Raw genomic sequence first — 26407 nt, forward strand, 5'->3', positions numbered from 1 at the left:
GACAGTCACTGAGGGCTTGGGAGTCATTTGTAACATAGCAAAATTTAGCCTAATCTGGAAGATTACATCAATATTTTAAAACCATATATTATTCTAATATAATTTAATTTAATTTATAATTTTGTTTATATTGACTTTACTTATGAAACCTCAGAATTTAATTTAATTTTGTTTATATTGACTTTATTTGTGAAAACAGAGAATAAAATAAAAGCCATAGAAAGTAGGTGATATTTACAAATAAGTAAAGGGAATGAGTTTGTGTTCACTGTCTACTATGACCCATTTAACCCTCACAACAAACATGAAAGATGGGGATTATTTGGTTAATTCTTAGTAGAAGACATTAAGGCCGTTTTTAATAAAAAAAAAAAATTCTAGTTGACTCTAAGGGTTGATGTGAATAATTACACATTACTTAAATACATAATAATAAAATTATGTTTAATTCTTAGAGCATAAATATTTTATACCTATTAAACCATAGAAAATGTCCATAAAAACAACTATGAAATCAATAATACTCAAGTTAACATTAATTTAATTTGAAAGATGCTATAGTTAAGTTGAAGTTATATCATGCTTCAGGAAATAAATATGGTATTGATTATTACAGCATAAGTTTTTTGTTTGTTTTTGTTTTTAGTTCAGTATGCTTAGACTATTGTGTGCAGCATATTAATTTAATTCTTATACCTCATTTCTTCATTTGCAGGGCTGAAAAACTTTCTTTTCACTTAATGTCCTACCATTACATTATTTTCCATTGAGTTATTACAAAGGAAAAATTTCATATTAAACTTGTTAACTTTTTTCCACAAAAGTATTGATAATTAAAGCAGTACTAATTAAAGAGAGAGAAAATGAACCTCAGGGCAGTAAACAGATACTTAAAAGTGGTAATACAAGTAGTTCAGGATGCATTTATATTATTTTCTTTTAACATTGACAGTAACAAGCAGTAATAATATATAGATTTACAGTAAAAATGAGATACCTGATACCATACAGACATCAGTTGTTTCACTGAGATCTGAACTTTCAGAGCATAAGGAACGAGTGTTCCACAGGTTGAAAAATTCCAAATTAAGGCTTGGAAATGTTAAGTAACCTTTGAGTCATGCAGCTCAAAAATGGTAAAGCACAGATTTGAACCCAATTCAATTTTCTCTTTATGTTATCACAAAAGTTCTAAATATAGCATAACACTATTTAAAGTGAATAGTTCAAAACCCTACAAAACTCATGATCTGATATTAATGACTGAAAAGTAAAAATGAATAAAATTGTTGACAAAAAAATGTAGCAGGATATCAGAGAAATATAATCATGGATTCTTTCTTCTTAGAAGCTGATATCAATATAAATAATATTTTTTTTCTTTTTTTTTTTTTGTGGTACATGGTCCTCTCACTGTTGTGGCCTCCCCTGTTGCGGAGCACAGGCTCCGGACGCGCAGGCTCAGCAGCCATGGCTCACAGGCCCAGCCGCTCCGCAGCATGTGGGATCTTCCTGGACCGGGGCACGAACCCATGTCCCCAGCATCGGCAGGCAGACTCCCAACCACTGCGCCACCAGGGAAGCCCAAAAAATAATATTTTGTTGGAATTAGCATCAAACTGTTTTATGATTGCTTACTTATCTTTTATTTATACTGCTATTTTTTTCAAAAATAATTGGAGTTAAATAAAAGATGCAATAAAAGCAAAGAAGACCAATAAAGCCAGTAAGAGGACAGTTCATAGGACATATGGAAAATAATAACAAAATAAGAACACTTGTTTAATAGAAGTTACTGCGTCTTAGCACCAAACATATTTGGCTTTATAGGCACCTAAGTTACAATGACAATTTATGTTTCATGGCTTCCATTTCTGAATAAAACAAATCTATTCCTCAAAGTATAGTTAAACCCCACTGGTGTTAAATATATCATAAATTTAATAACAGTTTTTTCAGGAAAAAGTAAACTCATTCAATGGTTCTAAAATTTACCCTATCATACAGCACAAAAATGTAGCAAATTTTTCTAAGTTACACTTAACCTACTTGGAAAAATTCACTCTGGATTTACAGGAAATTGAATTTAGTCACTCTTGATATCTCTTCCATTCTTTTCAGAATTGTGTAAATGTCATGGATCTAATGTAGTTTAAGCCTTTGAGGAGGAGCATGTTGTCTGTACATGTGGTCACTAATGACATGCTCTGCTTTGAGCCCACCTATGCCTTAACCTTGGGTGACTCTATCACTTTTAAGATGTCATTGTCTGTGGTCCACCCTCACCAGGTCTACCACACAGTTATTCTCTCTCAAGTGGGTCACCTCAGTTGGTACTATGGGGGAGCTAGCACAAGTCCTCTTTTTCATAGAACATATAAAACTCAGTTTCACTCAGAAAGTTTTAAAAAAGTTCTTCAAATACCCCTCTGTGCTTTCAGCTTCTACCAACCACATGGAAATTATTCTCTATATCTTCTCTGGATTAAAGATGAATATTTTCCCATTGAAACTCCACTATAAACACAATAATCCTGGGAGTTGAAAAAAACCAGATGCTAGTAACTTTCATTTTATTCTTAGTAATTTACTTTGTTAAGTATACGTTTTTTAAAGGGCTAAGTCTTAAGAATACTCAAAGTTAGGCTCTGTTGATTTATTATTGTTGTTAAATTTGGTGATATATTGTGTTACTACATGTTCAATTTAAGCCATTATGTTTTAATTATCAAATACAGATAACATGGAAAAATAAAATTATCTCTTTCCAAAATTAGGGAACTAATTATGGTCTAAAATGTATTCATTTGTCTTATGCTTGAACTCTCCCTCTCCTCTTTCTCTTTCTCTCTTCAATATGGTAAAATATACATAACACTTACCATTTTAACCATTTACAGTTGTACAGTTCAGTGGCTTTAAGTACATTCACATTGCTCTGTAATAATCACCACAATCTATTTCCAAAAGGTTTTCATTGTCCCAAACTGAAACTCTGTACCCACTAAACAATAACTCCCCATTCCACTCACCCCTGAGCTCCAGATAAACCACTAACCTACCTTCTGTCTCTATGAATTTAAGATAAAATTTGACTATTCTCGGTATCTCATATAAGTGGAATCATACAATATTTGCCCTTTCTTGTCTAACTTATTTCACTTAGCATAATGTCTTCAACTTTCATCCATGTTGTAGCATGCAACAGATCCTCACTCTCTCTTATAGAACTTTTCTTTATCTGGATACCATGAGCATGTTTAGCAACAAAACTCAGAAAGGTTCTGCAAATAATAAGCTTAGTGGACAGTAAATTAAAGTGTATCTTTTTGTCATGAGAGAGAGAGAGACTGTGACAGATAGAAAGAGAGAGCAAAAAAAAAACAAAAGAAATTGAAATTGGGGGGGGCTAAAAGAGAAAATGCAGAAGCTGCTAGTACAGAACTTGCATTTTTTTTCCATTTGCACTGGAAAATTAATTTGAACACTTTTCAGCATCTCTTCATTTCAGGTTCACATTAGACACAGAGCTTTTCAGATTTATTGCTTGGTTTGAAAATGGACAGAAACTGTAACAGCCTCCCTATCCAACCTCCTTTCCCCAAATTTTATGAAAACCAGCAGGTTTTTCTATTAAAAACCTAGTCATGGGAATCATGTAAGAAGATGTCATTGTTATAAAATGAGCAGTGAGGAAGAAGACTGCCAAGTTAAATGCAAAGGGTAAAATCTGTCTGCATATTCCCACATCCTTACACATGTATTTCAGTGTGAATTGCCTGTGAGTGTCTGATGACAGAACTTGACCCACCAGACAATAATTCTGAGAAGGACTTGGCTCTCTCCAGAAATTTAATTTATATTTCCCAGATGATTACATCTTTTATCAAAGGTAGCAGCTGAGAAATGGGCAAACTCAGCATCAGAAAATTAGTCCAGCTATGATGACCAGTGTCACCTACAAACACTATGGGAAAGGGAAGGACAGCAAGGCAGTCGTTGGGGTTGGATTCTCAAGAATAACATTAAAGGCTTCCCTGGTGGTTGAGAAGCAGTGGTTGAGAGTCCGCCCACTGATGCAGAGGACACGGGTGCGTGCCCCAGTCCGGGAAGATCCCACATGCCACGGAGCGGCTGGGCCCGTGAGCCATGGCCACTGAGCCTGTGCATCCGGAGCCTGTGCTCCACAATGGGAGAGGCCACAACAGTGAGAGGCCCGTGTATCGCAAAAAAAATAAATAAATAAAATTTTAAGCTCTGAAAGAAAAAGCTTCCTGATAGCTAGCCACTTTCACATTTATGAAGTGTTACAAAAGCGTAGGACAAGATGGCAGTGTAGAAAGATCCTGGGCTCAACTCCTCCCATGGGCACACCAAAATTACAAATACATATAGAGCAACTATCTCTGACAATGACTTGAAGTCTACCAGAAAATATTTTCCACAAATAAAAATAAAAAGGAAATGCCACATTAAGATGGGCTTGGGGGGGTGGAGACGGTCTGGTCAAGAATCACACTCCCAGTACTGTGATCTATAGGCAGGAGGAAAATCACAGCCTTGAAGGTTTCCCCTGAGGACTGAGAGATTCAAATCCCATATCAGACTCCCCAGGCCAGGGGATCTGCACTGGAAAAATGAGCTCCCATAATATCTGGCTTTGAAAGCCATTGGGGTTTACATCCATGACAGCTGAAAGGCTATAGGAAACTGAGACTCCGCTCTTAAAGGGCATGTGCAAAAACTCACTCTCTCTGAATCCCAGTACAGAGACAACATTCTGAAAAGTGCTTGGGTCATACATAAAGGAGATTCACTGAATAATTTTAGAGTATGTGCCCAAGGTGTAGGGATCTGTTGAAATTTACTCTGGATACAGAGAAGCTGGTAGGTGTCAGTTTTCATTTGTTTGTTTTTGATTGTTTGTTTGCTTGTGGCTCACCTTTTACCTAGCTGATTTAGTGCTGGAAGCGTTGCCATTTTTGACTCTACTTACTCATACTATTGGTGGTCAGCAGACACCCTCCAAAGCATCCCATGCCCCACTAGACCTGGTGGATGCCCTTCAAATACACTGGCAATCCCTCAAAGCAGCTTACACCATGTAGGCCAGCACCACACACAAAAGCACTCATAAGAATTTTGACCAGGCCTTACAGTCAGCTGCATCAGAGGATAGCCATACACACCAGTGTTCCTGCATAAGCATGGCCCAGCCAAAACAGTAGAACACAAGTAGTACACACAGGAGCTACTCCTGGAGCACCTGGCTCCAGTGACCAGGGTGAACCACACTACTGGGCTCGAATGACACCTTCTAAACTAGGTCACTCTTTCAAGACCAGGAGACATAGCTAATGTACTTAATGCATAGAAGAAAACACAGAGAGTTAGGCAAAATAAGGAGACAAAGGAATAAGTTCCAAAGAAAAGAACGTGACAAAACCTCAGAAAAAGAATTAAATGAAACATAGATAAACAAACTTTCAGATAAAGAGCTCAAAGTAATGGTCATAAAGATACTCACTGAACTCAGTAGAAGAATGGAGGAACACAATAAGAATGTCAACAAAGAGATAGAAAATATAATCAGAGCTGAGAATACAACAATGGAAATGAAAAATGCGCTAGATGAAATGAGTGGCAGATTATATTATACAGAAGAAAGGATTAGCAATCTGGAAGACAGGCTAGTGGAAATCATTCAATGAGAATAGCAAAACAAACAAACAAAAACAAACAAAAAAAGGAAAAGAAAAAGAAACCAAGAAAATGAGGGGATAGTTTAAGAGACCTTTGTGACAGTACCTAGTGAACTAACATTAACATTATAGGAATTCCAGAAGGATAAGAAAGAGAGAGAAAACCTGTTTGAAGAAATAATGGCTGAAAATATTCCTAACCTGGTGAAGCAAACAGACATCCAAGTCTAGGAAGCATACAGTCCCAAACAAGTTGAACCCAAAGAGATCCAAAGGCCAAAGAAACATAATTAAAATGTCAAAAGTTATGTCAATCCCAAACTCCCTTACTATATCTTCCCCCAACCCTTCCCCCTTGGTAACCATAAGTTCATTCTCTAAGTCTATGAGTCTCTTTCTGTTTCGTAAATGAGTTCATTTGTATCATTTCTTTTTAGATTCCTCATATAAGGGATATCATACGATATGTCTCTCTGTCTGACTTACTTCACTCAGTATGACAATCTCTAGGTCCAGCCATGTTGCTGCAAATGTCATTATTTCATTCTTTTTAATGGCTGAGTAATATTCCATTGTATATATGTACCACAGTACACACTGCTATATTTAAGATGGATAACAAACAAGGACCTAATGTATAGCACAGGGAACTCTGCTCAGTTTTATGTGACAGCCTGGATGGGAGGGGAGTTTGGGGGAGAATGGATACATATATATGTATTGCTGAGTCGCTTTGCTGTGCACCTGAAACTACCACAAAATTGTTAATAGACTATACCCCAGTATAAAACAAAAAGTTAAAAATAAATAAATAAAATGTCAAAAGTTATAGAGATAATCTTAAAAGCAGTAAAATACGAAAAACTAAAGGAATATATCATTTTATTGTGCTTCACTTTTTTATGCATTATAGATACTGATTTTTTTACCAATTGAAATTTTCTGGCAACCCTGCATTAAACAAGTCTAGCATCACTGTTTTTCCAACTGCATTTGCTTACTTTATGTTTCTGTGTCACAATTTGATAATTCTCACAATATTTCAAACTGTTTCACTACAATATTTTTTATGGTGATCTGTGATCCGTGAAATTTGATGATACTACTAAGACTCACTGAAGGCTCAGATGATGGTTAGCAATTTTTAGCAGTAAATTATTTTTAATTAAAGTATGTACATTGTTTTTTAGACATAATGCTATTGCATATTTAGACTACAGTATAGTATAAACATAACTTTTATATGCATTGGAAAATCAAAAAAAATTATGTGACACTTTATTGTGATATTCTATTGATTGTGGTGGTCTGGAACTGAAATCTCAATATCTCTGAGGTATGCCTGTAGTTACATGTAGGGGAGCGCCCATAAGACTATCAGCTGACTTTTCAACAGAAATTTTCTAGGCCAGAAATGAGTGGTACAACATAGTCAAAGTACTGAAAGAAAAAAGTTACAATCAGGAGTATTCTATTCAGTAAGATCGTCATTTAGAACTGAAGGAGAGATAAAAAGTTTCTCCAATAAGCAAAAGCTGAAGATGTTCACCACCACTAAAGAGATTTCACAAGAAATGGTTGAAGAATTTATTTAAACAGAAAATACATAACTAGAAATATAAAAATTGTGAAAGAAAAATCTCACCGGCAAAGGCAAAATATAGCAAACGTAGTGGATCAACCATCTATATAGCTGGTATGAAGGTTAAAAGACAAAACTAGTAAAATCATATGTATCTACATTAACTAGCTAAGGAATACACAATGTAAACATGTAAAAAATGACATTGAAAACATAAAAGTGGTGAGGGGAAAGTAAAAATCTAGTGCTTTTAAAATGGATTCAAACATAAGCAGCCATCAAATTAAAATATACTGCTATACACATAGGTCATTATAAAATAATCTCATGGTAACCAAAAACCAGTAATAGATACACACACACAAAAAAAGAGAAAGGAATGCAAAGTTAATTCTAATAAAAATCATCAAATCACAAGGGAAGAGAACAAAAGAGGAATAAAGGGGAAAAAAAGAACTACATAAACAATCCCCAAACAATTAATAAAATATCAATAACTATATACTTATCAATAATTACTTTAAATGTAAAGGGACTAAATGATTCAATCAAAAGATAGAGTGGCTACATGGATAAAAAAAGAAGACCCATATATATGCTGCCCACAAAAGAACCATTTCAGATCTAAAGACACACATACACTAAAAGTGAGAGAATGGAAAAAATGTGTTCCATGCAAATGGAAACAAAAGAGAAAGTGGAGCAGCAATACTTAGACAAAATAGTTTTTAAAACAAAGACTGTAATAAGAAACAAAGGACATTACATAATGATCAAAGGGTTGATCCAACAAGAAGATATAATACTTGTAAACATACATGCACCCAACATAGAACTTTTAAGTCCATAAAGCAAATATTAAGAGACTTAAATTGACAGTAGCACAATAATAGTAGGTAATTTTAACATGCCATTTACATTAATAAACGTATCATCAAGACAGAAAAGTCAGTAAGGAAATATTGGGCCTTAAATGACACATTAGACAGATGGACTTTACATATATATATATATATATATATATATATATATATATATATATATATATATATATATATATATATATATATATATATATATATGGAACATTCCATCCAAAAGCAGCAGAATACACATTCTTTTCAAGTGCACATAGAACATTCTCCAGGTTCACATTCTGGAGAGCATAGCTCATATACACATATGATCACATGCTCGGCCACAACAAAATCTCAGTAAATTTAAGAAAATTGAAATCATATCAAGCATCGTATCCAACCACAATGCTATGAAACTAGAAATCATCTACAAGGAAACAAGTACAAAAAAACACAAGCACATGGAGGGTAAACAACATGATACTAAACAAGCAATGAGACATTGAAGAAATCAAAGAGGATATTAAAAAAAAAAAACTTGTAGATAAGTGAAAATGGAAACACAATGTACCAAAATCTTTAGGATGCAACAAAAGCTGTTCAAGAGGGAAGTTTAGAGTGATAAAGGCCTGCCTCAGAAAACAAGAAAAGTCTCAAAAAATAATCTAATCTTACACCATATTACCCATCTATAATGAGATGATGTTCACTAAAGGTATTGTAATCATTTCATGATGTATGTAAGTCAAATCATTATGCTGTACACCTTAAATTTATACAGTGGTTTATGTCAGTTATATCTCAATAAAACCAGAAGAAAATAATAGATGAATGGACAAACATGTTGCTATATACACATGCACGGGATTCAGCCATAAAAATGAATGGAGTACATGCTACAACTTGGATGAACCTTGAAAACACTATGCTGAGTGAAAGAAGCCAGATACAAAAAGTAACATATTGTATGATTCCACATATAGAAAATAATAAGTTAATTCACAGAAACAGAAAACAAATTAGTGATTGCTAGAGGATAGGAGGAAGGGGAAAATGGGGTATGACTATTTGGTAAATATGAGGTTTCCTTTAGGGGTGTTGAAAATAATTTAGAACTGGATGAAATTTGTGTTGCATAATATTATGAATGTACTAAACTCCACTGAATTGCTCTCGTTAAAATAGTTAATTTTATGTTATGTGATTTTCATTTCAATAAAAAATTAAAATATTAATTATAAAAAGTGCTAAAGAGAACTGCATCAAAAATAACAAATTAGTTTAATATAACTAAGGTTTTAGGTTTAGTCTTAAATAAGATAATAAAGCAAATTCCAATAAGTCAAAGGAAAAACTATTAAATGAACCTCTTATTCTATCTCATATGATTATTTATTTTCCTTTACAGCATCCTTTAGAGAACTTCTCACAGTATTACGCATATACTTATTCATGTCCTTGTTTCTATAATTTTTGTATCTCCCATCAAAGAGATCCAGAAGATCCATAAAAGGAATGACTATGTTTACTCCTGATTACTTTGCCTGACACAGATCAGTGCTCAATAAATACTAGCAAATTATAAGAATGGTTTTCATTTTTTATATTTCAGAAGATAGTCATTTTTTTTGATATTCATCCATTTTCAACCTTTAGCTAATGCTTACTGAAGGCCTCTCTATATACCATTCCCATGCTTAGTTATGGACAAATGTCTGTAAACAAGAGATCTTACCTTCAAAGAACCTGAAATCTACAGCAGGAAACAAACAGAAGGACAATGTCAAATAATAAGATAATGTTCTCAAAAAGAGATGAGAAAGATGTGTAATAAAAAAAAAAAGCTTCAATTCTCCATCTAAAAACTTTAGACATGTGATTGATTAATATTTCTTTTAATAATAATCCCTATAGGAAGAGTAAAAAAATATTAATTTTATGGTAAAAAGATAAACCTTGGTATAATGGGAAAAGAAAAAGATTTTCACTTCTCAATAAAGGTATTCTATTTCAGTCATGAAGACTAGCCTGAGGCACCAGGTCAATTAGTATGATTACTTGGTACATAAAGACTTAGGCATAACAAGTGAACTTTAATTTAGTAATCTCATATTAATCATTGAGGGTCCCGAAGAGAGCAACACAATAATTAAAAACAAAAAAGAAATATAGTATTTATGAGGGGAACTGGAGGAACTAATGAAATATAGCCTAGAGAAGAGTAAGATGATATTTAATTTTGCTTGAAGGGATATAGTAGAGGAATGATATGAGGAGTCAAAGAACTAGTGCAAATACTGACTTAAATATGTGTCAATAATCACCAATACATATGCAAGTAGGGCATTTGGACACTTATGTTTACTTGAAATATTTTCCCCATAGAATTATATGTTTTTGGCTCTGGACTTATGGGCAAGAAATAACTTACATTAGCTATAACTGAGTGAGAATTTTTTTTTTTTTTTGTATTTTTGTGGAGTAATTTCTTGTTTTTTGAGTTGTGCTTTTTGGGTACAACTTGGAGTTATAAAATGACTTATGTACATGTGCCTCTTCTTGAAAGTAATAAGCAATTAATATTCTTTGATTAATCGGAGATACTTATTAAGTATACTGTTTTAAACAAACCTAAACAACTGTAGCAAATATCATTGATCATTTAATATGTCCACTGAAAATGAGACTACCAATTCCTGTCCACTGGACCCCTTTTCCAAAATTTATAAAACCATTTAACTCATGTAAATTACAGCTGTGGACCACAGTCCATGATTTAGACTACTATTTCTGCAACCTATTGAATATTTACATTAAAAAATTTAAATACAGTTTAAAAATTAATGAGTCACTACTTCAGATATTTTGAAATGCAATTTTATTCTAATTTTTGTAGTGTTTTTATTTGCTTTAGATATTTTTATGTTAGAAGGGATTTCTACTCTGACTCACAATTCTACTTCAATTCATAATTATTTCATTATTTTATTTCAAGTAGAATGAAATAATTTTAAAAATTACCCATTTGATAAACCAAAACCAAAAAAAAAAAAAAAAAAAACAAAACAAAATCCCTATCCTGAGAATAAATTTGAGTGAAGTATATAAATTGTAATCATTATTATCATTTTTTATTTCAAACTACTAAAGGATTCAAATATTTTAAATATGAAATTGAAATCTGATAAAGGCATTAGAAAGTAATTTATCAAATTATTCTTTTTCCAGTTCTATATTCAAGTTAGCGTTAAGTATTTATTATTTTCCTGTTTCAATGCTATTCTGTTTTGTATGGTCTCTATTTGTAAGTACCTTAAAATAAAAGAGAGGGAGACACATATATAAAACATTTATAAAATAATATTTCAGTATATAAGCAAGTACATAACTGTAAATTACAGACCATAAGTATCCCCCAAATTTCTACTTTTTACTTGATCTTCCATAATAGTGCTAAGTGGCTACCTCACCTCTCAGGACGTGTGGGGAGTGGCTCAGCCAATCCTGGTGGAATGGCTCCCTATCTCATCATCACTTTCTTTATTCTCTGGAAGTTCTTAAATTAAAGCCACTTTCCTGGAACTAGTGGTTAAGTCAGATTTGTGTAAACACCTAATCTCACAGACATCAGGAACTACTTGTGTGCTGGGGCCAGTTCATGTCCCATGAGAGCCAAATGTGTGCCAATGTGTGCACCTCTTCCAAACTGCATGAACAATGACATCACGTTAGGAGCTTGAAATTGGCTAAGATGAGAATATTATACCATAAAAATTTGCGAATGCTACAAATCAAGGGATTTTGTTTCTTTGTTTTGCTTTGTTTTTTCTTTTTGGTGGGGAGTAGTTTGCTAAACATTGATTAACACACCATTGTGTACAAATATTCATTTTTCCATACACCTTCCGATTGGTTTTTAGCTCCAGTTTTTATGACTCAACCAGAAGAATGTCTATAGAGTACATATACTGCTTAAGGCTACTAGGCTAGAAAGCATGAATATGAAAATTCACAATCTCTTCTTGTTAGTGTACGTATTAGGTCTACAAACTATGAAATCTGATGTGCCCAGTCTCACAGGATGTTTTTTGTTTTTTTTTAAATGCCTAGATGTTCCAATATAGGAAAGAAATCAAGGTTGAGCCATAGCAACTCCTTGGCTCTAGAACAGAAATCTTCTGTTCTAGAACAAGTTGTTGAGTAACAACTTCAGGGACAACTCTGTGAATTGCTCTTCATAAACTGTTTACACAATAATTTAAATCTGATAGTCTTACATATCCAGCTAGAAGTTCCATGAATCATTTTCTAAATATGCAATTGATAGGAACTGAGCAGAATAATTAAATATTATAGTTAGTTTAGAAATCCCACTAGGGGATTAAAGACAGAAAGGGAATTTTAACAGAGTTTGGGAGATTGTGGTAAGCTAATGACCAATCAAGGAAAGAATCCAGTAACCTAGCAACAATCTACTCTACCTTGAAGGAAGACCAGGCACATTCAAGCGGCAGCCATACTCAAGCCAAAAATCCTGATAGTTAAAACACAAGACAATAGTTATGGGGTCTGAATCTTGTTACATGAAGTAAGGGAGTTAATGGTTCTTGACGAGTAACATTTCTGCATGTAGCCAAGACAGGAATATAAGTGAAAGGGGAAAGAAACTAGGTGATAGGGGACATTATACTGAAACTTGAGATGAATTACAGTATTTTAGTATGTTACCACCGTTTTGCTAATATACATATGATTTAAATAGTGTCAACACAGTCCTGGTTAGACCATATAGGGTCAAAGGAGAAACTAATGATGTAAGCCTTTATGTCTAACCAAGAATGTGGAAGAAGGTGGTCTTTTCCCCTCCCCACTTTTTCTTTGATCATACAAATGCCTCCCTCTTTGTTCTCTGGGCTGTGTTCTGTTGCCGGCCCACTTGTATCTCTCACAAGCATACTATGGTAATAAATGCACTGTCTGCCTATGCCTTTGCCTCATCCTGAATTCTTTCTGTGAAGAGAAAAAAGACCCTGGGCTTTAGTAAGTCCTGACGCCAGGTGAGCAGTTTTAATTAGAACACAGTGGGTTTGAGTCCCCTCCTAAGCCAGGGATTCTGGGTTCAAGTCCAAATCTGAGTTAAGTCCCATCTGAGAAGGAGTGTGGTTTCACAATAGCAGTGTTTTTACAGAAGGAAATCATTAAAGAAAAAAGAGCTTGAATGAAGGGCCTTGAATTCCCAGATTTTCCAAGGATTTCCTCATCATAGGTTTGGGGTGACCTCAACAAAGTTATGGCACCTTTATTCTGGACCATTTCATCAGCAAAAGCTTCTACTGATAGTAGGTATACCATTCATTCATTCATTTTTCATAATTATTGAGTTCCCATTATGTGACAGGCAGTGTGCCTGTCAATTTCTCTCCCTTATTGAAATTACAGTGTAGTAGTGAAACTGACAATAAGCAGTTACAAATCAGTTCAGGTAAAGGTGTTTCAGATGAGAGAAAATGGCCTTTTAGAGAACTGAAAGTTCAGTAGGCAGGAGGTTTTTGTAGGAACAAAATTCTTATAAAATCACATGCAAATTTTTAAAAACAGATCTAGATTTATTTAAGGAAAATTGGAAGGTATTAAAATAGTTTTACTTATTTATTTTTATTTTGTGCATGAGTACAGAATTGATCAAATTTTATATTAGAAAGAACTAGAATTTAAAAGAAAAAATACTATATATTTCAACAATAGACTTAACCTTATTTTTTTAGTAAATTATAATATTTGGAGCAATACAAATTCCTGATGGGAGCAAAATCAAATCTCATTGACAAGAATATGAACAAACTTATAAGAACTACCTTATCTGGAACACAAAAATAGAAATTTATCATGGCAAGAGCAAACTGTCACTCTGCCAAAGACTGCATCATTGCACCCGGTTATGGAAGGTAGTGTTTTGATGTGGGAATTCATTCCACTCTTTATTTCACTGTTCTTATCTTAACAGAAATAAATATTTGGAAAGGATTTCTGACATACTCATCCGTTCTAAATGGTAAGTGTCCCCACCCTACCCCACAAAACTACAACACAAAGGAGAAATATATGCTGGGCTTAAAGTCATACAGTAGTTGTGCAGCACTTACCTATGGTGTATTGAGCTGTTGAAAATACTTTACCCTTTCTTCTATTTACTTGAGGAGCCCAATGGAACGTTCTTTTTTTTTTTTTTTAACATCTTTATTGCAGTATAATTGCTTTACAATGGTGTGTTAGTTTCTGCTTTATAACAAACTGAATCAGTTATACATATACATATGTCCCCATATCTCTTCCCTTGTGCGTCTCCCTCCCTCTCACCATCCTTATCCCACCCCTCTAGGTGGTCACAAAGCACCGAGTTGATCTCCCTGTGCTATGCGGCTGCTTCCCACTAGCTATCTATTTTACGTTTGGTAGTGTATATATGTTCATCTCACTATCTCACTTTGTCACAGCTTACCCTTCCCCCTCCCCGTATCCTCAATTCCATTCTCTAGTAGGTCCCTGTCTTTATTCCTGTCTTAACCCTAGGTTCTTCGTGACATTTTTTTTTTCTTAGATTCCATATATATGTGTTAGCATATGGTATTTGCCTTTCTCTTATTGACTTACTTCACTCTGTATGACAGACTCTAGGCCCATCCACCTCACTACAAATAACTCAATTTCATTTATTTTTATGGTTGAGTAGTATTCCCTCGTATATATGTGCCACATCTTCTTTATCCATTCATCGGTCGATGGACACGTAGGTTGTGTCCATCTCCTGGCTATTGTAAATAGAGATGCAATGAACATTTTGGTACATGACACTTTTTGAATTATGGTTTTCTCAGGGTATATGCCCAGTAGTGGGATTGCTGGGTCCTATGGTAGTTCTATTTTTAGTTTTTTAAGGAACCTTGATACTGTTCTCCACAGTGGCTGTACCAATTCACATTCCCACCAACAGTGCAAGAGTGTTCCCTTTTCTCCACACCCTCTCCAGCATTTATTGTTTCTAGAGTTTTTGATGATGGCCATTCTGACTGGTGTGAGATGATATCTCATTGTAGTTTTGATTTGCATTTCTCTAATGATTAATGATGTTGAGCATTCTTTCATGTGTTTGTTGGCACTCTGTATATCTTCTTTGGAGAAATGTCTATTTAGGTCTCCTGCCCATTTTTAGATTGGGTTGTTTATTTTTTGGTATTGAGCTGCAGGAGCTGCTTATAAATTTTGGAGATTAATCCATTGCCAGTTGCTTCATTTGCAAATATTTTCACCCATTCTGAGGGTTGTCATTTCATCTTGTTAATGGTTTCCTTTGGTGTGCAAAAGCTTTTAAGTTTCATTAGGTCCCATTTATTTTTGTTTTTGTTTCAATTTCTCTAGGAGGTGGATCAAAAAGTATATTGCTGTGATTTATGTCATAGAGTGTTATGCCTATGTTTTCCTCTAAGAGTTTGATACTTTCTGACCTTACATTTAGGTCTTTAATACATTTTGAGCCTATTTTTATGTATGGTGTTAGGGAGTGATCTAATCTCACACTTTGACATGTACCTGTCCAGTTTTCCCAGAACCACTTATTGAAGAGGCTGTCCTTTTTCCACTGTACATTCCTGCCTCCTTTATCAAAGATAAGGTGACCATATGTTCATGGGTTTATCTCTGTACTTTCTATCCTGTTCCATTGATCTATATTTCTGTTTTTGTGCCAGTACCATACTGTCTTGATTACTGTAGCTTTGTAGTATAGTCTAAAGTCAGGGAACCTGATTCCTCCAGCTCCGTTTTTCTTTCTCAAGATTGCTTTGGCTATTCGGGGTCTTTTGTGTTTCCATACAAATTGTGAAATTTTTGTTCTACTTCGGTGAAAAATGGCAGTGGTAGTTTGATAGGGATTACATTGAATCTGTAGCTTGCTTTGGGTAGTAGAGTCATTTTCACAATATTTATTTTTCCAATCCAAGAACATGGTATATCTCTCCAACCCTTTGTATCATTTTTAATTTCTTTCATCAGTGTCTTATAACTTTCTGCACACAGGTCTTTTGTCTCCTTAGGTAGGTTTATTCCTAGATATTTTATTCATCTTGTTGCAATGGTAAATGGGAATGTTTTCTACATTTCACTTTCAGAGTTTTCATCATTAGTGTATAGGAATGCCAGACATTTCTGTTCATTAATTTTGTATCCTGCTACTTTACCAAATTCATTGATTAGCTCTAGTAGTTTTCTGGTAGCATCTTTAGGATTCTCTATGTATAGAATCATGTCTTCTGAAAACAGTGACAGCTTAACTTCTACTTTTCCAATTGGATTCCTTTTATTTCCTTTCCTTCTCTGATTGCTGTGGCTAAAACTTCCAAAACTATGTTGAATAATAGTTGTGAGAGTGGGCAACCTTGTCTTGTTCCTGATCTTAGTGGAAATGATTTCAGTTTTTCACCACTGAGGACGATGTTGGCTGTGGGTTTGTCATATATAGCCTTTATTATGTTGAGGAAAGTTCCCTCTATGGCTACCTTCTGGAGGGTTTTTATCATAAATTGGTGTTGAATTTTGTCAAAAGTTTTCTCTGCATCTATTGAGATGACCATATGTTTTTTCTCCTTCAATTTGTTAATAGGGTGTATCACATTGATTGATTTGCATATATTGAAGAATTCTTGCAATCCTGGAATAAACCCCACTTGATCATGGTGTATGATCCTCTTAATGTGCTTTTGGATTCTGTTTGCTAGTATTTTGTTGAGGATTTTTGCATCTATGTTCATCAGTGATATTGGCCTGTAGTTTTCTTTCTTTGTTACATCCTTGTCTGGTTTTGGTATCAGAGTGATGGTGGCCTTGTAGAATGAGTTTGGGAGTGTTCCTCCCTCTGCTATATTTGGGAAGAGTTTGAGAAGAACAGGTATTAGCTCTTCTCTAAATGTTTGATAGAATTCTCCTGTGAAGCCATCTGGTCCTGGGCTTTTGTTTGTTGGAAGATTTTTCATCACAGTTTCAATTTCAGTGCTTGTGATTGGTCTGTTCATATTTTCTATTTCTTTCTGATTCAGTCTTGGCAGGTTGTGCATTTCTAAGAATTTGTCCATTTCTTCCAGGTTGTCCATTTTACTGGCATAGAGTTGCTTGTAGTTATCTCTCATGATCTTTGGTGTTTCTGCAGTGTCAGTTGTTACTTCTCCTTTTTCATTTCTAATTCTATTGATTTGAGTCTTCTCCCTTCTTTTCCTGATGAGTCTGGCTAATGGTTTATCAATTTTGTTTATCTTCTCAAAGAACCAGCTTTTAGTTTTATTGATCTTTGCTCTTGTTTCCTTCATTTCTTTTTCATTTATTTCTGATCTGATCTTTATGATTTCTTTCCTTGTGCTAACTTTGGGTTTTTTTGTTCTTCTTTCTCTAATTGCTTTAGGTGCAAGGTTAGGTTGCTTATTCGAAATGTTTCCTGTTTCTTAAGGTAGGATTGTATTGCTATAAACTTCCCCCTTAGAACTGCTTTTGTTGCATCCCATATGTTTTGGGCTGTCCTGTCTCCATTGTCATTTGTTTCTAGGCATTTTTTGATTTCCTCTTTGATTTCTTCAGCGATCACTTCAATATTAAGTAATGTATTGTTTAGCCTCCATGTGTTTGTATTTTTTACAGATCTTTTCCTGTAATTGATACCTAGTCTCATAGCATTGTGGTCAGAAAAGATACTTGATACAATTTCAATTTTCTTAAATTTACCAAGGCTTGATTTGTGACCCAAGGTATGATCTATCTTGGAGAATGTTCCATGAGCACTTGAGAAAAATGTGTATTCTGTTGTTTTTGGATGGAATGTCCTATAAATATCAATTAAGTCCATTTTGTTTAATGTATCATTTAAAGCTAGTGTTTCCTTATTTATTTTCATTTTGGATGATCTGTCCATTGGTGAAAGTGGGGTGTTAAAGTCCCCTACTATGAATGTGCTACTGTCAATTTCCCCTTTTATGGCTGTTAGTATTTGCCTTATGTATTGAGGTGCTCCTATGTTGGGTGCATAAATATTTACAATTGTTATATCTTCTTCTTGGATCGCTCCCTTGATCATTATGTAGTGTCCTTCTTTGCCTCTTCTATAGTCTTTATTTTAAAGTCTATTTTGTCTGATATGAGAATTGCTACTCCAGCTTTCTTTTGGTTTCCATTTGCATGGAATATCTTTTTACATCCCCTCACTTTCAGTCTGTATGTGTCTGTAGGTCTGAAGTGGGTCTCTTGTAGACAGCATATATATAGGTCTTGCTTTTGTATCCATTCAGCCAGTCTGTGTCTTTTGGTGGGAGAATTTAATCCATTTACGTTTAAGTTAATTATTGATATGTATGTTCCTATTCCCATTTTCTTAATTGTTTTGTGTTTGTTATTGTAAGTCTTTTCCTTCTCTTGTGTTTCTTGTGTAAAGCTGGTTTGGTGGTGCTGAACTCTCTCAGCTTTTGCTTGTCTGTAAAGGTTTTAATTTCTCCATCAAATCTGAATGAGATCCTTGCTGGTTAGAGTAATCTTGGGTGTAGGTTTTTCTCCTTCATCACTTTAAATATGTCCTGCCAGTCCCTTCTGGCTTGCAGAGTTTCTGCTGAAAGATCAGCTGTTAACCTTATGGGGATTCCTTTGTGTGTTATTTGTTGTTTTTTTCCCTTGCTGCTTTTAATATGTTTTTTTGGTGTTTAATTTTTGACACTTTGATTAATATATGTCTTGGCATTTTTCTCCTTGTATTTATCCTGTATGGGACTCTCTGTGCTTCCTGGACTTGATTAACTATTTCCTTTCCCATATTAAGGAAGTTTTCAACTATAATCTCTTCAAATATTTTCTCAGTCCCTTTCTTTTTCTCTTCTTTTTCTGGAACCCCTTTGATTCGAATTTTGGTGCACTTAATGTTGTCCCAGATGTCTCTGAGACTCTCCTCAGTTTTTTTTTTTTCATTATTTTTTCTTTATTCTGCTCTGCCATAGTTATTTCCACTATTTTATCTTCCAGGTCAGTTATCCCTTCTTCTGCCTCAGTTATTCTGCTATTGCTCCCTTCTAGGGTATTTTTAATTCATTTATTGTGTTGTTCATCATTGCTTGTTTCATTTTTAGTTCTTCTAGGTCCTTGTTAAATGTTTCTTGCATTTTGTCTATTCTATTTCCAAGATTTTGGATCATCTTTACTGTCATTATTCTGAATTCTTTTTTCAGGTAGACTGCCTATTTCCTCTTCATTTGTTAAGTCTGGTGGGTTTTTAACTTGCTACTTCATCTGCTGTGTGTTTTTCTGTCTTCTCATTTTGCTTTTCTTACTGTGTTTGGGGTCTCCTTTTTGCAGGCTGTAGTTTTGTAGTTCCCGTTGTTTTTGGTGTCTGTCCCCAGTGGCTAAGGTTGGTTCAGTGGCCTGTGTAGGCTTCCTGGTGGAGGGGACTAGTGCCTATGTTCTGGTGGATGAGGCTGGATCTTGTCTTTCTGGTGGGCAGGTCCACGTCTGGTGGTGGGGTGTCTGTGGACTTATTATGATTTTAGTCAGCCTCTCTGCTAATGGGTGCGGTTGTGTTCGTGTCTTTCTAGTTGTTTGGCATAGGGTGTCCAGCACTGTAGCTTGCTTGTCATTGAGTGAAGCTGGGTGTTGGTGTTGAGATGGAGATCCCTCGGAGATTTTTGCCATTTGATATTATGTGGAGCTTGGAGGTTTCTTGTGGACCAGCATGCTGAAGTTGGGTCTCCCACCTCAGAGGCACAACACTGATTCCTGGCTGCAGCACCAAGAGACTTTCATCCACACGGCTCAGAATAAAAGGGAGAAAAAGTAGAAAGGAAGAAAGAAAGAAAGAAAGAAAGAAAGAAAGAAAGAAAGAAAGAGAAAGAAAGAAGGAAAGAAAGAAAGAAAAGGAAAGAGACAAAAGGATAAAAGAAAAGAAAATAAGATAAAATAAAGTTATTAAAATAAAAAATAATACGAAAAATTTTTTTAAAAAAAGTTAAAAAAAAAAAAAGTACCGATAGAACCCTAGGACAAATGGTGCAAGCAAAGTTATACAGACAAAATCTCACACAGAAGCATACACATACAGACTCACAAAAATAAGAAAAGGGGAAAAAATAATAAAACTTGCTCTCAAAGTCCACCTCCTCAATTTGGGATGATTCATTGTCCGTTCAGGTATTCCACAGATGCAGGGTACATCCAGTTGACTGTGGAGATTTAATCTGCTGCTCCTGAGGCTGCTGGGAGAGATTTCCCTTTCTCCTCTTTGTTTGCATAGCTCCAGGGGCTCAGCTTTGGATTTGGCCCTGCCTCTGAGTGTCGGTCGCTGGAGGGTGTCTGTTCTTCGCTCAGACAGGACCGGGTTAAAGGAGTCGCTGATTCTGGGGCTCTGGCTCACTCAAGCCAGGGGGAGGGACGGGTACGGAGTGCAGGTCGAGCCTGCGGCGGCAGAGGCCGGCATGACTTTGCACCAGCCTGAGGCACGCGGTGCGTTCTCCCAGGGAAGTTGTCCCTGGATCCCGGGACCCTGGAAGTGGCGGGCTGCACAGGATCCCCGGAAGGGAGGTGTGGATAGTGACCTGTGCTCACTCACAGGCTTCTTGGTCGTGGCAGCAGCAGCTTTAGTGTCTCGTGCCCGTCTCTGGGGTTCGTGCTGTTAGCCGCGGCTCACACCCGTCTCTGGAGCTCCTTTAAGCAGTGCTCTTATCCCCTCTCCTCGCGCACCAGGAAACAAAGAGGGAAGAAAAAGTCTCTTGCCTCTTTGGCAGGTCCAGACTTTTTCCTGGACTCCCTCCCGGCTAGCCGTGGTGCACTAACCCCTTCAGGCTATGTTCACGCTGCCAGTCCTCTCTCTGCGCTCCAACCGAAGCCTGAGCCTCAGCTCCCAGCCCCGCCCTCCCAGGCGGGTGACAGACAAGCCTCTTGGGTTAGTGAGTGCAGGTCGGCAACCGATCCTCTGTGCGGGAATCTCACCGCTTTGCCCTCCACACCCCTGTTGCTATGCTCTCCTCCGCGGCTCTGAAGCTTCTCCCCTCCGACACCCGCAGTCTCCACCCGTGCAGGGACTTCCTAGTGTGTGGAAACCTTTCCTCCTTCACGTCTCCCTCTCACTGTTACAGGTCCGGTCCCTATTCTTTTGTCTCTGTTTAGTCTTTTTTCTTTTGCCCTACCCAGGTACGTGGGTAGTTTCTTGCCCTTTGGGAGGTCTGAGATCTTCTGCCAGCATTCAGTAGGTGTTCTGTAGGAGTTGTTCCACGTGTAGATGTATTTCTGATGTATCTGTGGGGAGGAAGGTGATCTCCACGTCTTACTCTTCTGCCATCTTCCCTGCTGTCCCACTGGTATATTTTTTTTCTAAATAAAATGTCCTAGTTAAAATCTCTGTCAATTTTACTTTATATTAATGAAGCGGTATCTCATACCACAATAATCTACTGTGTTAGCCAGAAAAATAAAGCGAGTCTGATACTTTAAAAAGGTGGTACATTGTCTTAGAACTTTATGTTGTGTTCCTTTTAATTTGTTCACACGTATCAGAGATTGTCTCAGCTGCGACACAATCTTCAGAGTTATCCCATTTTCATTTCTAAACACATTTAAAGATACACACAAATGCAATATTTAAAGTTGTTCCACCCACTCTGTGTATCTTGCAGATGGTATGTGTAAGTGATGGTGGAGATAGTGATAATGATGATGGTAGTAATAGTGATGATTCTGGCAGTCAGTTTTTCAAAGTGCCAAAAGTTTGGGTTAATCACATAGCAACATGAAAATTACTGTAGTCAATAACTTCTCCTTTGACATATATATTACAAAATATAGTTTTATCCCCACTTGCCAGTTGCATTCTATAGCTCCATAGAATGAGACATAAAATTAAAAGGAACTCATTGCATCTTGAATTGGGCAAACCCAAGCTGCATTACTGGAAGTTATACTAACTATCTCTGTTACTTGAACAAGTTCCTTAATCTCCAGTCCTTGGTTTCTTCTTCCATAAAATAAGAAAAGCAATCATTGTAGTTATTGGGGTTAAATGGTACAGCATACATAAACTGCTTAGCACACAGTAGGTACTTAATGCATAACCTTCCCTCTGAGAAAAAAATAGAGTTACTACAAATTTATTTTACATGTTTGTTACAAGACAGTATTAATCTATAATGAACTAAACAATTAATATTTTAATAGAAATATTTTAACATCCAGTTATTGTAATGAAATTTCATTTTCCTTAATAGCCATACTCTGAAAAAGTTTTCACTAATTTAACACAGTTTAAAGAATGATTATATATTCGTTGTAATATATGGTATTATACCTTGAAAATTTTCCATTCCCTCTTTTTTTCCTTTTGCAAATATTCATTTTTGACATCCTCCTATAAGAAAACATAAGATTAGATTGATTAAATGAGCCAATATTTATTTTCAATTATTTAGTATTCTGTATTGTAATTAAACCTTGAACATGTATAACTGGAGAGACCTAATAATAGTAGAGAAGTTGAATAGACACATGGTGAAAAGCTATGGGGTAAACTATTTGAGCAATGCCTCAGATAGGAATACAGAGCCACATCTTCAAAGACGAAGATCTTGAAACAAAGTTTTACTGGTAGCTTATAATGAATAATTACCAAATATATAAACAATTTAATTATATTTATATAAATAGACATGCACACACACACACACACACACACACACACAAAAGCACACAAACACGAACATAGTCTTCCCAGGCATTCTTTTCTCTTAATAAACTTCAATTTTATAAAATACAAAACAACTAAGAAACAGAGCAATAACATTAGAACTGTTCCCATTTTAAAATAAAGATATGGGGGGATCTTGAAGATGGCGGAAAAGTAAGACGCGGAGATCACCTTCCTCCCCACAGATACACCAGAAATACATCTACACGTGGAACAACTCCTACAGAACACCTACTGGACGCTGGCAGAAGACCTCAGACCTCCCAAAAGGCAAGAAACTCCCCACGTACCTGGGTAGGGCAAAAGAAAAAAAAAGAAAAAACAAAGACAAAAGAATAGGGACGGCACCTGCACCAGTGGGAGGGAGCTGTGAAGGAGGAAAAGTTTCCACACACTAGGAAGCCCCTTCGCGGGCGGAGACTGCGGGGGGTGGAGGGGGGGAGCTTCGAAGCCACGGAGGAATGCACAGCAACGGGGGCGGAGGGCAAAGCGGGGAGATTCCCACACAGAGGATCGGTGCCGACCGGCACTCACCAGCCCGAGAGGCTTGTCTGCTCACCCGCCACGGAGGGCGGGGGTGCGAACTGAGGCTCTAAGGCTCGGTTTCGGTTTCGGACGGAGCGCAGGGAGAGGACTGGGGTTGGCGGCTTGAACATAGCCTGAAGGGGTTAGTGCACCACGGCTAGCCGGGAGGGAGTCTGGGGAAAAGTCTGCACCTGCCGAAGAGGCAAGAGACTTTTTCTTCCCTCTTTGTTTCCTGGTGCGTGAGGAGAGGGGTTTAAGAACGCTGCTTGAGGGAACTCCGGAGACGGGCGCGAGCCGCAGCTAAAAGCGCGAACCCCAGAGACGGGCGGGAGCAGCGGCTAAAAGCGCGGACCCCAGAGACGGGCGGGAGACGATAAGGCTGCTGCTGCCGCCAACGAGGGGCCTGTGTGCGAGCACAGGTCACTCTCCACACCCCTCTTCCGCGGAGCCTGTGCAGCCCGCCACAGCCAGGGTCCCGGGATCCAGGGACAATTTCCCCAGGAGAGCGCACAGCACGCCTCAGGCTGGTGCAAAGTCACGCCGGCCTTTGCCACCGCAGGCCCGCCCCGCACTCCATGCCCCTCCCTCCCCGCCGGCCTGAGTGCGCCAGAGCCCCCGAATCAGCGGCTCCTTTAACCCCGTCCTGTCTGAGCAAACAACAGACGCCCTCCAGCGACCTACACGCAGTGGCAGGGCCAAATCCAAAGCTGAGCCCTGGGAGCTGTGAGAACAAAGAAGAGAAAGGGAAATCTCTCCCAGCAGCCTCAGAAGCAGCGGATTAAAGCTCCACAATCAACTTGATATACCCTGCATCTGTGGAATACCTGAATAGACAACCAATCATCCCAAATTAAGGAAGTGGACTTTAGGAGCAAGATCTATGATTTTTTTCCCTTTTCCTCTTTTTGTGAATGTATATGTGTATGCATCTGTGTGAGATCTTGTCTGTATAGTCTTGCTTCCACCATTTGTCCTAGGGTTCTATCCGTCCATGGTTTTTCTTTAAAAATTTTTTTTCTTAATAATCAATTTTAATTTTAATAACGTTATTATACTTTACCTTTGTTCTTTCTTTCTTTCTTTCTTTCCTTCTTTCTTTCTTTCTTTCTTTCTTTCTTTCTTTCCTTCCTTCCTTCCCTCCTTTAGACAACGAATCATCCCAAATTGAGGAGGTGGTCTCTGACAGCAAGATTTATGATTTTTCCCCATTTACCTCTTTTAGTGAGGGTGTATGTGTATGCTTCTGTGTAAGATTTTGTCTGTATAGCTTTGCTTCCAACATTTGTCCTAAGGTTCTATCCGTCCCTTTTTTTTTTTTTCTAAATAAGAATTTTTAAATTCAATAACTTTATTATACTTTATTTTATTTTTACTGTATCTTCTTTCTTTCTGTATTTTTTCCTTCTTTCCCTCCTTCCTTCCTTCCTCCCTCCCTCCCTCCCTCCCTCCTTTCTTTCCTTCTTGCCTTCTTTCCTTCTTTCTTTCTTCCTTCCTTCCTACCCTCCTTTCCTTCTTTCTTTCCTCATACTTCTACTAATTCCCTCTAATTTTTCTCCCTTTTATCCTGAGCCGTGTGGATGAAAAGCTCGTGGTGCTCCAGCCAGGAGGCAGGGCTCTGCCTCTGAGGTAGGAGAGCCAACTTCAGGACACTGGTCCACAAGAGACCTCCCAGCTCCACATAATATAAAATGGCGAAAATCCCCCAGAGACCTCCATCTTAACACCAGCACCCAGCTTCACTCAACGACCAGCAAGCCACAGTGCTGGACAACCTATGCCAAACAACTAGCAAAACAGGAACACAACCCCACCCATTAGCAGAGAGGCTGCCTAAAATCATAATAAGGCCACAGACACCCCAAAACACACCACCAGACGTGAACCTGCCCACTAGAGAGACAAGATCCAGCCTCATCCACCACAACACAGGCACTAGTCCCCTCCACCAGGAAGCCTACACAACCCACTGAACCAACCTTAGCCACTGGAGACAGACATCAAAAACAGCAGGAACTACGAACCTGCAGCCTGCAAAAAGGAGACCCCAAACACAGTAAGATAAGCAAAATGAGAAGACAGAAAAACACACAGCAGATAAAGGAGCAAGATAAAAATGCACCAGACCTAACAAATGAAGAGGAAATAGGCAGTCTACCTGAAAAAGAATTCAGAATAATGATAGTAAGGATGATCTGAAATCTTGGAGATAGAATGGACAATAGAATGGACAAAATGCAAGAATCAGTTAACAAGGACCTAGAAGAACTAAAGATGAAACAAGCAACGATGAACAACACAATAAATGAAATTAAAAGTACTCTAGATGGGATCAATAGCAGAATAACTGAGGCAGAAGAATGGATAAGTGACCTGGAAGATAAAATAGTGGAAATAACTACTGCAGAGCAGAATAAAGAAAAAAGAATGAAAAGAACTGAGGACAGTCTCAGAGACCTAGGGGACAACATTAAACGCATCAACATTCGAATTATAGGGGTTCCAAAGAAGAAGAGAAAAAGAAAGGGACTGAGAAAATATTTGAAGAGATTATAGTTGAAACCTTCCCTAATATGGTAAAGGAAATAGTTAATCAAGTCCAGGAAGGACAGAGAGTCCCATACAGGATAAATACAAGGAGAAATACGCCAAGACACATATTAATCAAGCTGTCAAAAATTAAATACAAAGAAAGCATATTAAAAGCAGCAAGGGAAAAACAACAAATAACACATAAGGGAATCCCCATAAGGTTAACAGCTGATCTCTCAGCAGAAACCCTACAAGCCAGAAGGGAGTGGCAGGACATACTGAAAGTGATGAAGGAGGAAAACCTGCAGCCAAGACTATTCTACCCAGAAAGGATCTCATTCAGATTTGATGGAGAAGTTAAAACCTTTACAGACAAGCAAAAGCTGAGAGAGTTCAGCACCACCAAACCAGCTTTACAACAAATACTAAAGGATCTTCTCTAGGCAAGAAACACAAGAGAAGG

The 26407-nt window shown here is 37.0% G+C and overlaps 1 protein-coding gene across 1 annotated transcript in view; it reads right to left on the reverse strand.

The window, feature by feature from the left end:
- Nucleotides 1–22488: 22488 nt before the first annotated feature.
- The window catches only part of CNBD1 (cyclic nucleotide binding domain containing 1), a gene marked incomplete at both ends in the record, with an annotated part of 493958 nt that continues 490039 nt past the window's right edge, over nt 22489–26407 (reverse strand). The window contains 1 exon segment of the mRNA XM_082674668.1: nt 22489–22554. Within this exon segment, the coding sequence (XP_082530794.1) occupies nt 22489–22554 (66 nt within the window).

Source organism: Grampus griseus (assembly GCF_964374135.1).
Source record: "Grampus griseus genome assembly, chromosome: 17".
Taxonomy (NCBI): Eukaryota; Metazoa; Chordata; class Mammalia; order Artiodactyla; family Delphinidae; genus Grampus; species Grampus griseus.